At 41.9% G+C, this 13868-nt stretch overlaps 1 protein-coding gene across 3 annotated transcripts in view; it reads right to left on the bottom strand.

Moving 5' to 3' along the window:
• Window positions 1-228: 228 nt before the first annotated feature.
• LOC140481083 (uncharacterized) overlaps window positions 229-13868 on the bottom strand; it is a 34262-nt gene continuing 20622 nt past the window's right edge. For 2 of the 3 annotated variants that reach the window (XM_072576727.1, XM_072576736.1), the window contains exon 5: window positions 230-2086. In XM_072576727.1, the coding sequence (XP_072432828.1) occupies window positions 602-2086 (1485 nt within the window). In that variant the 3' untranslated portion in view covers window positions 230-601. Of the gene's footprint in view, window positions 2087-13868 lie in introns of all 3 variants that reach the window. The other variant, XM_072576746.1, reaches the window with a different exon arrangement.

Below are 13868 nucleotides of genomic sequence, written 5' to 3'. Positions count from 1 at the left end.
TTCCATTCCAAAGAACATTAATTTTGCTTTTCTCTGTACAGATGTTGTCAGACCAGATTTTCTCTAGAATTTTCTATTTCAGTTTAAATTTCCAGCATTCACAAGTATTTGCTTTGGTTGCAAAACAGAATTGATCTTCTTAACATTCAGAGGGCTGGTCATTAAACTGATATACACAAAAGAATATGCTCATGACAAAATAAGCAAGGACACAGTTAAAAATTCTTTTTAAAATTCAAATTCTAATTTTTCAAATACATATTCACATTTTAAGGACACTTGCATAGATACTGGTGACTACATAAAAATACAAATTGGATTAATTATTTGGTTCAAGGATAAGTTTACTTTGTTGCAGTTCAAGTCAATTGTTTGCAGAGACATTTACGTCAATTACTTTGATATCTTCAGTTTAAAATGAAGATCCTGTTCCAACGATAGAATTGCAATAAAAATATAATTGCAAACACCTCCCAAGAACAAAAGCACTAAATGAATGATTTCCCTACTTCCAAACAGCTAACTCAAATTATATTGTAAGTTTAAAATCACTTCAACAATAATGTTTCAGGACATAAAGCCACTCAGGTCACAATAGTCCTTATTTATGGTAGTATTTCCATATGCATACAACAACCATTGATAATGCCAGAACTGACATTGTTACATATGGGTAATTTGACTGTGTTATGTCCCTATTTGATTTTACAGGCTTTTCAGCTGGTGACCCTTTCTTTGCAACGAAAGAAACATGCTCAGGAGACAAAGCATCAATGGAGCTACGATCAAAAGCACACCACCTAGCATCTCCCTGGTTTGCTGCTTCAAATTTGTGATCATTGCCTGCTTCATCTTCATAATTAGGTTCTTGACAAATATACCCACTATGTTCCTTAACATCCTCATTGTATAGTCCTGGATTAGTATCATATATTCTCTGGTTCAATTCATTCGCACAAGAGTATGATGAACTTTCTCCCTTTGAAGTATTTACTCCCAGATTTAACTTTTTATTTGATCTTGTGTCTAGATTGTATTCATAATTCGTAGTTTGTTTTTGTGCATTTTCTTGCAAACCATCCATGTCACGGATCTGACCTGATGCCTGTGTGCCAATTAGCTGAGATGTAGGAAGCAGTGTGTCATTGTTGAATCGGTTTGCACTTTGGGAGCTGTGTTCCACATCAGCACTTGACTCACTGACAGAGTCAGAACTAATATAAATGCTTCCAAACGAGGACTCGGAACAAGAACTGCTTAATTGTTCACTGTTGGAAACTGAATCGCTGCTGTGACTTGTTTGCACATTTTTCCCAAATTCAATTTTGGAGTCAGCCCCGTCATCACCAGTTTGTGCAATTTCAATATTATGTGCCTGAAAAGCCACAGATTTGTCGCCAATATGTTTGCCTTGATTTAACATGTGTTTTTCATCAGAGCCTACACCCTTAGCTAATTTTTTTTGAGCATCAAAATTCAATTGTATATTCAATGGACTGTCAACATCATAAAAGCTTCTTTGCAGTTGATCATTCTGGTAACCATGTAATGCTTGAATTTTTTGTTCTTTAATTGAGTCTTTGGCATTGAAATCACAAGAAACATTAGCACCCTGACTACTGCTATCACCCAAACCCAAAGGGTTGGCCTCTTCGGGCATATCTCTTGGATTAAGATTGGCATGTGGCACAGCCATGTTTGAATGATTCTCATTTCTTGCATTATTCACTGAGTGGTTACTGAGCTGTAAATCACCCATTGTTATTGAACAGCCACCTTCAGCCTGAGTTTCTGACTGCATATTCTGAATATCACTCTGCAATACTCCTGGTTTACTAATGCCCTCAAAATCATCACGTAACTGATTTAGACGTTGGTGTGAGTGTACTTGTCTGCAGGTTGAAGTGTCATCTGCAACAGCTTGATTGTTTTTTATTTCTCTCCTAGTTTCATCAGTATTGGGTGTGAATATTTCATTTATGTTTCTTTTCGCAGCATTGCTGTTCTGATCTGAACTTATGGTTTGATTCCTTGGAGATTGGAAAGACTCACTGGACTTTGAGCCATCAAAAGTACCCATCTTCTCCTTTAAACAGAAACAAAATTAATTTGAGAAGAGTGAATCAAGGTGATGATAAATCTCATTTCCATAATACAATACAAATTATGTCAAATAACCTGTATTTAAAATATCAAAACTCCTAGTTGAAAAATACAGCAATGAACGCCAACCCATAATTCTAAACTTACTAAATCAAATTTTATTAACTTCACTACACAAATTATTTGGCATTTCCAATTGAGATTATGTTCGTGTGTCACCAAAATAAACATTAAGATTTTTTTGTCATAGCATGGGAGGATATAGAAAGAGTCAGTCATTGTTTCAAGATAATGGGCCCAAATTAACAACAACCATGCATATGCATTTGAAGGCAGAAATCTGAAAGTTGTCATTCTTAAGACACAGATAAATTTGAATTCATTAGCAAAGGTGAGAACTTATTTATTTATGTAAGGTTTTCATTCCTACCAATACTTTTCTGAGATTGAAAAATAGCTTTTACAAATCTGCAGTCTCAGCTTTAGATTTTAAATTATTGTTGCAGTTTTATTTTTACTGTTACTGCTTCTTTTCTCTCTCTCTCTCTCTCTCTCTCTCTCTCTCTCTCTCTGAATCCAATCTTTCTTGCCCTCATTACATTGCTTTCTATACTGACTTAGAGTCAGAGATGTACAGCACAGAAACAGACGCTTAGGTCCAACTCATCCATGCCGACCAGATATCCTAAATTAATCTAGTCCCATTAACCAGCACTTGGCCCATATCCCTGAAAACTTTCCTATTCATATAAAAGGCATCTGAATGGGTATATGTTTTAATTGTGGATAGCAGTGCTCTCGGATGCTGCCTGAACTGCTGGGCTCTTCCAGCACCACTAATCCAGAATCTGGTTTCCAGCATCTGCAGTCATTGTTTTTACCTATGTTTTAATTGTACCAGCCTCCATCACTTCCTCAGGTAGCTCATTCCATACACATACCACCCTCTGCCTCTTAGCTCTCTTGTAAATTTTTGCCCTCTCACCCTAAACCTGTGCCCTCTAGTTCTGGACTCCCCCACCCCAGGGAAAAGACCTTGTCTATTCCTCATTCCTCATTATTTTATAAGCCTCTATGAGGTCATCCCTCGACCTCCTGTGCTCCAGGGAAAACAGCCCCAGTCTATTCAGCCTCTCCTTATAGCTCAAACCCTCCAACCCTGGCAACATAATTGTAAATCTTCTCTCATTTCATGACATTCTTCTGATTGGACATGAATTGTTCCAGCGAGCATTCTGATTTAGAATTTGCTCTGCTTTTGTAATCTGAATGGTTAAAGACACATAATTGTTGCTCAAATCCTGATGTGCTTGAGAGAGTGCTTGGCTGTTTGGATATTTATCTGACAGCAACGTGTTGTATAAATCCCCAGAGCAAGAATGTGAGCAGGTGCAATGTATGGTATCATTTCTACATCGCCTTGGATCGAATGGAGTGATTTTTTTTACTCACTTCACACAATGTTTTGACTTTGAAAAGACAGCAAACATCTGTTGTCAACATCAGGAACTGTCTTAATATCTTGAGATCCTTTAAAGCTTATGCTTTTCCCTGGGGTGGGGGAGTCCAGAACTAGAGGGCACAGGTTTAGGGTGAGAGGGCAAAGATTTACAAGAGAGCTAAGAGGCAGAGGGTGGTATGTGTATGGAATGAGCTACCTGAGGAAGTGATGGAGGCTGGTACACAATTAAAACATAGGTAAAAACAATGACTGCAGATGCTGGAAACCAGATTCTGGATTAGTGGTGCTGGAAGAGCCCAGCAGTTCAGGCAGCATCCGAGAGCACTGTAAAGTGAGTAAAAAAAAATCACTCCATTCGATCCAAGGCGATGTAGAAATGGTACCATACATTGCACCTGCTCACATTCTTGCTCTGGGGATTTATATAACACGTTGCTGTCAGATAAATATCCAAACAGCCAAGCACTCTCTCAAGCACATCAGGATTTGAGCAACAATTATGTGTCTTTAACCATTCAGATTACAAAAGCAGAGCAAATTCTAAATCAGAATGCTCGCTGGAACAATTCATGTCCAATCAGAAGAATGTCATGAAATGAGAGAAGATTTACAATTATGTTGCCAGGGTTGGAGGGTTTGAGCTATAAGGAGAGGCTGAATAGACTGGGGCTGTTTTCCCTGGAGCACAGGAGGTCGAGGGATGACCTCATAGAGGCTTATAAAATAATGAGGAATATGGATTATGCAATGTTTCTCAGAAAAAGAAATTAAACAAAGAAGAAAAACTGTGACCAACTGTAATCGTTTATCTTAGAAACTGAAATGGTGCCGATCTTTGACAGTACAGTCTTCCAAACTCATCAGAGTTATAAAATATACAAAATGCCTGGTTTTTATTCTAACTGCACAGAAAAAGATTGCACACTGATACCCTTTGGGTCACAGTGATAAACGGTTTCACAATTTTAACAGAAGGATGAGCTGCCTGCCAGAACACACAGAACCAGATTTACAAAAAAGGGGAAAGGAAACAAAGGTGAGGCAACAAAATCAGAAGGGTTTCTCAAAAAGGATACATTTTTAAAGGTCACCAGCCGAATTTGTATTATAATGCTATCGCGTATTCTCAATTCCTCCGCCGTATCTGCTCCCAGGAGGACCAGTTCCACCACAGAACACACCAGATGGCCTCCTTCTTTCAAGACCGCAATTTCCCCTCCCACGTGGTTGAAGATGCCCTCTCATCCACATCCCGCACCTCCGCCTTCAAACCCCCCCTCCTTCCAATCGTAACAAGGACAGAACCCCCCCTGGTGCTCACCTTCCACCCTACCAACCTTCACATAAACCGTATCATCCGCCGACATTTCCACCACCTACAAACTGACCCCACTACCATATTTCCCTCATCATTCCTATCTACATTTCGCAAAGACCGTTTCCTCTATGACCACCTGGTCAGCTCCACGCACCCCCCCAAACCACCCGCCCGTCCTGGCACCTTCCCTGCCACCACAAGAATTGCAAAACCTATACCCACATCTCCGCCCTCACCTCCTTCCAAGGCCCCAAAGGAGCCTTCCACATCCATCAAAGTTTCACCTGCCCTTCCACCAATATCATTTAATGTATCCGTTGCTCTCGATGCGGTCTCCTTTACATTGTGGAGACTGAACGCCTTCTCGCACAGCGCTTCAGGGAACATCTCCGGGACACCCGCACCAATCAACCCCTCCGCCCCGTGGGCCCAACATTTCAACTCACATCCCCACTCTGCCGAGGGCATGCAGGTCCTGGGCCTCCTCCACTGCCGCTCCCTCACCACCCGGTGCCTGGAGGAAGAACGCCTCATCTTCTGCCTCGGAATACTTCAACCCCACGGCATCAATGTGGATTTCACCAGTTTCCTTATTTCCCCTCCCCATACCATACCCCAGTTCCAAACTTCCAGATCAGCACCATCCTCATGACCTGTCCTACCAGTTAATCTTCCTTCCCACCTCTCCGCTCCACCCTCTTTTCTGACCTATCACCTTTACCCCTTTCTCCATCCACGTATTGCATTCCCAGCTACCTTCTCTCTAGCCCCACCCTCCTCCCATTTTTCTCTCCACCCCGAGGCTTCTAGCCTCATTCCTGATGAAGGGCTCCTACTCCTCCTCAGATGATGATGCTGCCTGATCTGCTGTGCTCTTCCAGCACCACTAATCCAGTCCTCAGTTTCGCCTAGCCAAATTTATAGCCTGTTACCTTATTGTTTAATGTGCTTTACGCACAGGCAAGATACCAATTAGGAGTCCTGCAATGGATCGCAGCTGATGGGTAACATTGGTCAAGTCAGATCCCAGAAAGCAGCATGGCTTGATAAGTTTTCTTTTTGTAGTTTGGTTATCATGGTGATTAGTCACCGTACATATTGAAACAGGACTATCAATGTTATTCTAACAGAAGAGTACTAGTTTATTACGCAGCAGAAAAAAAAATCTTCAGAAAGATCTTAACAGCAAAAAGATTCAACCTGTTTCTGAGCTTGATCAGGGTAGCACATTGTAGACACCCACTAGCCTCTGGTTGAAAAGCCTTGCCCTCATGTCTCTTCTCATCCTTCTTCCAATCACCTAAATCTACACCCACTGTCGTGGGATATCGGTGTTCCCTGTCCAGTCTACCCAAATTCCTCATTATTTTGCAAAAGACAGTCATTCTCTTCACTGTCAGCTTCCCAGCCAATTTTATCATCATCTGCAAATTTCCCAATCATGCTTCTCACATATAAATCTATTTTAAATCCTCATACACTCCAAAAACAGCAAAGGACCCAACACTGAACCCAACATCAGTTGCCATTTGAAAAAACACCCACAGCATGATGGCTCAGTGATTAGCACTACTGCCTTACAGTGCCTGGGTTTGATTCCACCCTCGGGTGACTGTCTGTGTGGAGTTTGCACATTCTCCCTGTGTCTATGTGGTTTTTCTTTGGGTGCTCTGGTTTTTTCCCACAGTCCCAAAAGATGCCCAGGCCATGCTAAATTGCCCATAATGTCAAGGGATGTGTAGTCTCAGAAATACACAGTTACCAGGATAGGTCTGGGTGGGATGCTCTTCTGAGGGACAGTTTGGACTAGATGGTCCAAATGGTATGCTTCTAACTGTAGGGATTCTATGATTCTACGACCTGTCAGTCACCCATTACCCTTTGTTTTCTGTAGCTGAGCCAATTGTGGATCCAAAACGAATACTAAACAACTGCGGATGCTGTTCCAGTGGCCTTCGTCAGAAACTTAGCTCTGCTTTCTCTCCACAGATGCTGCTAGACTTGCTAAGTTTTTACAGCAGTTTCAATTTTGGATCCAAATCATTACAAAGCATCCTCTGTGGGGCAGCTGGATCAGGTCAAACTATGTAGTTCTTTAACAAAGTCAACATGGCTTTGTGCGTGGGAAATCATGTCTCACAAACTTGACTGAGTTTTTTGAAGAAGTAACAAAGATTGATGAGGGCAGAGCATTAGATGTGATCTATATGAACTTCAGTAAGGCATTCGACAAGGTTCCCCATGGGAGACTGATTAGCAAGGTTAGATCTCACAGAATACAGGGAGAACTAGCCATTTGGATACAGAACTGGCTCAAAGGTAGAAGACAGAGGGTGGGTGGTGGAGGGTTGTTTTTCCAGACTGGAGGCCTGTGACCAGTGGAGTGCCACAAGGATCAGTGCTAGGTCCTCTACTTCTTGTCATTTACATAAATGATTTGGATGAGAGCATAAGAGGTACAGTTAGTAAGTTTGCAGATGACACCAAAATTGGAGATGTAGTGGACAGCAGATTACCTCAGATTACAACAGGATTTGGACCAGATGGGCCAATGGGCTGAGAACTGGCAGATGGAGTTTAATTCAGGTAAATGCGAGGTGCTGCATTTTGGGAAAGCAAATCTTAGTAGGACTTATACATTTAATGGTAAGGTCCTAGGGAGTGTTGCTGAACAAAGAGACCTTGGAGTGCAGGTTCATAGCTCCTTGAAAGTGGAGTCACAGATAGATAGGATAGTGAAGAAAGCGTTTGGTATACTTTCCTTTATTGGTCAGAGTATTGAGTACAGGAGTTGGGAGGTTATGTTGCGGCTGTACAGGACATTGGTTAGGCCACTTTTGGAAGATTGCATGCAATTCTAGTCTCCTTCCTATCGGAAAGATGTTGTGAAACTTGAAAGGGTTCAGAAAAGATTTACAAGGATATTGCCAGGGTTGGAGGATTTGAGCAATAGGGAGAGATTGAATAGGCTGGGGCTGTTTTCCTTGGAGCGTTGGAGGCTTGAGGGGTGACCTTATAGAGGTTTATAAAATCATGAGGGGCACGAATAGGGTAAATAGACCAAGTCTCTTCCTTGGGGTGGGGGGGGGAAACACACCTGAGAGGCAATGCTTTCACACAGAGGGTGGTACGTGTATTGGCTGAGCTGCCAGAGGAAGTGGTGGTGGCCAATACAATTGCAACATTTAAGAGGCATCTGGATGAGTATATGAGTAGGAAGGGTTTGGAGGGATATGGGCCGGGTGCTGGCAGGTGGGACTAGATTGGATAAAAGCAAATTACTGCGAATGCTGGAATCTGAAACCAAAAGAGAAAATGCTGGAAAATCTCAGGAGGTCTGGCAGCATTTGTAAGGAGAGAAAAAAAAAGAGTTGACGTTTCAAGCTTTGACAAAGGGTCAGTTAGACTCAAAATGTCAGCTCTTTTCTTTCCTTACAGATACTGCCAGACCTGCTGAGATTTTCCAGCATTTTCTCTTTTGGTTTGGGACGAGATTGCGTTGGGCTATCTAGTCGGCATGGATGACTCTATGACTCTAAACATCTTACTAAAATCCACGTAAGTAACATCCATTATACCATCCTCCCCAATACTTTGAGCTACTTCCTCAAAACATTCAATCAAGCCAATAGGACACACCCTTTCCTTTTAAAAATCACACTGAATGACCCTGATTAATCCATTCCTCTGCAAGCAACAGTTAATCCAAAATCCTATCATTGATTTCAGTCATTTTCTACCACAGAGGTCAGACTCAGCAAATCACTACCAGAAAAATACCCAAAAAAGCAAAGCACCCTCTGTAGGGCAGTTGGATCAGGGCAAACTATGTATTTCCTTATCAAAGAACAATGAAGGATATGGCACAGGAACAGGCCCATTAGCCCACCAAGACTGCGCTGACATATGATGTCTTTTTAAACTAAAAACCTTTTGTATCTACGCTGTATGTATTCCTCTATTCCCTGCCTATTCATATCTCTGTCAAGATGTTTCTTAAACATTGCTTCCACCACCTCCTCTGGCATCGCATTCCAGACACTTACTACCCTCCGTGTAAACATCTTGCCTTTCACGTCTCCTTTAAACTTACACCCTTTTACCTTAAACCGATGTCCCCTATGAATTGATACTTCTAACCTGAGAAAAAGACTTTGACCATTCATTGTCCAGGTCGTTCTGCTATAACATGTTTTCTCAAAGCCAATTTGCTATCATGTGACTGATGAATTGGGGATGCTATTTGTAAAGTGTGAACTTTTAAAATGTGTGTTGGCATAATGCGGTTACATCGCCAACACTTTAAACTAAACACTGTTTCTAAAGCATAATTCTATAATACGGAGTTGCACAAGAATGCAACCATCGTGTTGAAGAAGAAATGACTGTATCCATGCTTCTTATAATTCTGTAACCTTCTATCACCTTTTGACATTCAAGTGAAAACAAACCAAGTTTGTCCAATCTCTCCTCACAGCTAATACCCTTTGAACCTAGTAACATCCTGGTAAATCATTTCTGTACCCTCTTCAAAGTCTCAATATACTTCTGGTACTGTGGTGACCAGAACTGTAACAACTTTCTAAATATGGCTGACTGAAGTTTTCTTCTACAGCTGCAACATAACTTGCCATTTTTGCACTCCATGTACCCAACGATTGATTGCAAGCAAACTATATGCCTTCTTGACCACCCTATTCATTTACGTTGCCATTTTTCAGGAGATTGTGGAGTGCATGCCTATTTCCCTCTGTATGTTGATGCTATTTTAGTTCTGCCATTTACTGGACATTTCCCTCCTGAATTAGATTTTCCAAAACACATCACCTCACGTTTGTCGGGATTAAACTCCATCTGCCGTTTCTACGCCCAAATCTCCAGTTTATCTGTACCCTGCTGTATCCTCTGTTAATCCTCTGCAGCTCCACCAACCTTTGCATCATCTAAAAACTAAATCATTAGGTCACCTACATACTGCTCCAAATCTCTTACATACATTACAAACAAGAGGGGATCCCAGCACTTATCCCTGCAGAACACCACTGGTCACAGAACACCAGTCTGATAAACACCCTCCCACTGCTACTCGGTATTCTATGACTAAACCATTTCTGTATCCATCTTACCAGCTCACCACGGATCCCATGTGACTTCACCTTTAGTATCAGTCTGCCAGGAGGGATCTTGTCAAAGACCTTGCTAAAGTCCATATGTATAACTTTTACTGTCCTGTCCTCATCATCTTTGTCACTTCCTCAAAACACTCAATCAAGTTTGACATGATTTGCCCCGCACAAAGTCATGCTGTCTATTGCTAATAAGTCCATATTTTTCCAAATTGGAATAAATCCTATCCCTAAGAATCTTCTCCGATAATTTCCCTACCACTGACATAAGGTTCACTGGTCTGCAATTTCCTGTTGTCCTTCTTAACATAGGAACAACAATGGACAATTCACCACTCCTCTGGAACCTTACCTGTGACTACAGATGATGCAAAACAAGGCTGCCGGAAATTTCCCCATCTGCCTCCCTCATCATTCTGGGATGGATCCCATCAGGTCCTGGGGACTTGTCTATCTTAATGAGTTTTAAAACATCCAGCATTCTCTTTTATATTGATGTGCCCAGAATATCAACATATCCCACCATAAACCTATCCCTCTCCTTTGTGAACACTGATGCAAAGTATTTGATTAGATTAGATTAGATTACTTACAGTGTGGAAACAGGCCCTTCGGCCCAACAAGTCCACACCGCCCCGCCGAAGCGCAACCCACCCATACCCCTACATCTACCCCTTACCTAACACTACGGGCAATTTAGCATGGCCAATTCACCTGACCTGGAAGGAAACCGGAGCACCCGGAGGAAACCCACACAGACACGGGGAGAATGTGCAAACTCCACACAGAGAGTCGCCTGAGGTGGGAATTGAACCCGGGTCTCTGGCGCTGTGAGGCAGCAGTGCTAACCACTGTGCCACCGTGCCTCGCCTATTTCCTCTGGCTCCACTCAAATTTTCTCCTTTGTCCTTGAGTGAACCTACCCTTTCCCTAGCTACCTTCTTACTCCTCTATTTATACATAAAAAAAGCACCATGGGATTTTCCTAAATCCTGTTGGCCCCTTTTAACCCTCCTGTTCCTTTTTTGAGTTCTTTCCTGTTATCTTGGCATTCTTCAATGGCTCTGCCTGTCCTCAATTTCCTAAATCTTACAAATGCCTCCTTTTTCTTTTTGACTAAGCTCTCAATTTCTTGTCATCCAAGGTTCCCAAATCTTATCCTTCAATTTCACAGGAACATGCTGGTCTTGAACTCTAATCAACTGGCTTTTAAAAGACTCCCACATGCCACAGGTAGATTTACCTTCGAACAGCTACCCCCACAGTCTACATTTCATATTGTGGTAGTTAGCCTTCCCCTAATTTAGAACCTTCATCCACAGATTATTCTTATTCTTATCTATAAGTAACTTAAAACTTACAGTATTATGGTCACTATTGTCGAAATGCTCCCCCACTGAAACTTGAATCACTTTGCCGGGCTCATTCCCCAATACCAGGTCGAGTATGGCCCCTTCCTTAGTTGGACTATTTACATAATAAATAAAAATCCAAAGAACTACAGATGCTATAAATCAGAAACAATAACAGAAATTGCTGGAAAAGGTCAGCAAGTCTGGCAGCATCTGTGGAGAGAAGAGAAATCAGTTATGAAGAGGTCACTTGACCCGAAACATTAACTTGGATTTCTCTCCGCAGGTGCTGCCAGATCTGCTGAGCTTTTCCAGCAATTTTTATTTTTGCTTACAACCTGTTTCAAAAACTGCCCTGGACACACCTAACAAATTCCACCATCCCTCATCCAAGTCCCTGGCAGTAAGCAAATACCAGTCAAAACAGGGGAAGTTAAAAATCACTCACTGCAACAACTCTGTTGTTTTTACATTTTCCATCTGGATACATATCTGTACCTTGATCACCTGTTAGCTGTTGGGAGGCATGTAATCCAATCCCATTAAAGTGATTGCACCCTTCTTATTCCTGAGTGGTACCCACATGACCATGATGGATGAGCCCTCCAAGGTGTTCTCCCACCACACACCCTAATCGGTAACATAACTCCCCAACCCCTTTACATCCCTCTCATCATGCCTGAAACCTCTAAATCCTGGCATGTTAAGTCATATCCTACCAGTCTAGTCACTGTCTCAGCCAAGTCTTTGTAATAGCTACAACATCATAGTTATGTACAGAGGAACCTCAGTTATCAGAATCTCGATTATCCAAAGATTGCAAGTCCCGCAAAAAATTTACAAAGAGGTAAGTGTACTGTATTCGATTTACCTGTACTGAAGATGATGTGAAAATGCTGGCAAAAACAAAGAAACACAAGCAGCTCAAGCATCAGTGACAGGATTGTTTTAGGTAAGGGGTGTTACACAGCCCTGAGCAAAACTAAGTGTTTTACAGTATTCCCAGCACTTTACTGGGCCGTTCATTTTAAAAAAGGTCTAGAATGTAAACATATGTGAGAGGCAGGGCTCCTGTGTTTCTATCGCGAGACTGAGTTCCCAGACACTGATACTGTAAATGGTCTTGCAATCGCAAAAGCTGTTTGGGACCTTGTTTAATGTTGTGAATCATGGTAAGGGTTTAATTCTTCTTATTTTAACCTGTAATTCACAGACTGCAAAGATTAGTTTGGAAACAAAGATTGTTTAAATGGCGGACCCATTAAAATTATAGATTTAAACAAATTCTCCAGTAGAGCACAGCATTAGATCAATGTAGCTTCCCCTGTTCAAACTAAAATCGATTATCTGAATAATCAATTATCTGAATAATCAATTATCTGAACAAAACAGTGCCTGCCCATCTCATTCGGATAATCGAGGTTTCTCTGTATACTAATCCAAGCTCTAAGCTCATCTGCCTTGCCTGTTATACTCCACGCATTAAAACAAATACAGTTCAGAACACCAACTCACTGTGTTCAGTAACCTCTTCCTGTCTGTTCTTCCTCTTAGACTTGGCCTTTGTCTCAAACTCCTCTTTGGTCATTTTACTTGCTTACTACTGCTCTGATTCCAGCTCACAGAGTTTAAACCCTCCCAAGTGGCACTAGTAAACATCCCTGCCAGGGTATTGGTTCTGGATTTAGGTATTGCTCGCTTAGCTGGAAGGTTTGTTTTCAGACATTTTGTCACCATACTAGGTAACATCTTCAGTGAGCTTCCAAATAAAGCACTGGTGGTGTAGCCCGCTTCCTAGTTATATATTTGAGTTTCCTAGATTTGGTGATGTCATTTCCTGTGGTAACATCATTTCCTATGGTGATGTCATTTCCTGTTATTTTTCTCAGGGTGTGGTAAATGGGAGCCAAGTCAATGTGTTTGTTGATACAGTCCCGGTTGGAATGCCATGCTTCTAGGAATTCTCATGTGTGTCTCTGTTTGGTTTGTCCTTGGATGGATGTGTTGTCCCAGTCAAAATGGTGTCCTTCCTCACCTGTATGTAAGGATACTAGTGAGCGTGGGTCATGTCGTTTTGTGGCTAGTTGATGTTCATGTAACCTGGTGCCTAGTTTAGATACAAGCTGTCCTTCTTGTACAGGTCCCACCTGCCCAGACCATCTCTCAAGGATTCACATACATGCAGTCCTCCTTCCTACACCAGCTCTTTAGCCACACATTTAACTAATTATTTTCCTACTCCTAGCCTCACTGGCATGTGGCACAACAAGTATTCCCAAACTTAGAACCCTACAGGTCCTGCTTTTCAACTTCCTACCTAACTCCCTGAACTTCCTTTCCAGGAATCATGTCTCTTTTTACTGAATTTATTGATACTAATATGGATCTGGGTGCCCACCATCCCCTTCAGAATATCCTGTGCCTGCTCAGAGACATCCTTGACCCTGGCACCAGGGAACTAACACACCACCTGGAGTCTCACTTGCAGCCACACAAAAGCCTACCTG

This window comes from Chiloscyllium punctatum, chromosome 1, assembly GCF_047496795.1.
Source record: "Chiloscyllium punctatum isolate Juve2018m chromosome 1, sChiPun1.3, whole genome shotgun sequence".
Taxonomy (NCBI): Eukaryota; Metazoa; Chordata; class Chondrichthyes; order Orectolobiformes; family Hemiscylliidae; genus Chiloscyllium; species Chiloscyllium punctatum.
The sequence above is the reverse complement of the archived record's forward strand: the minus strand, read 5'-3'. Positions and strand labels throughout refer to the sequence as shown.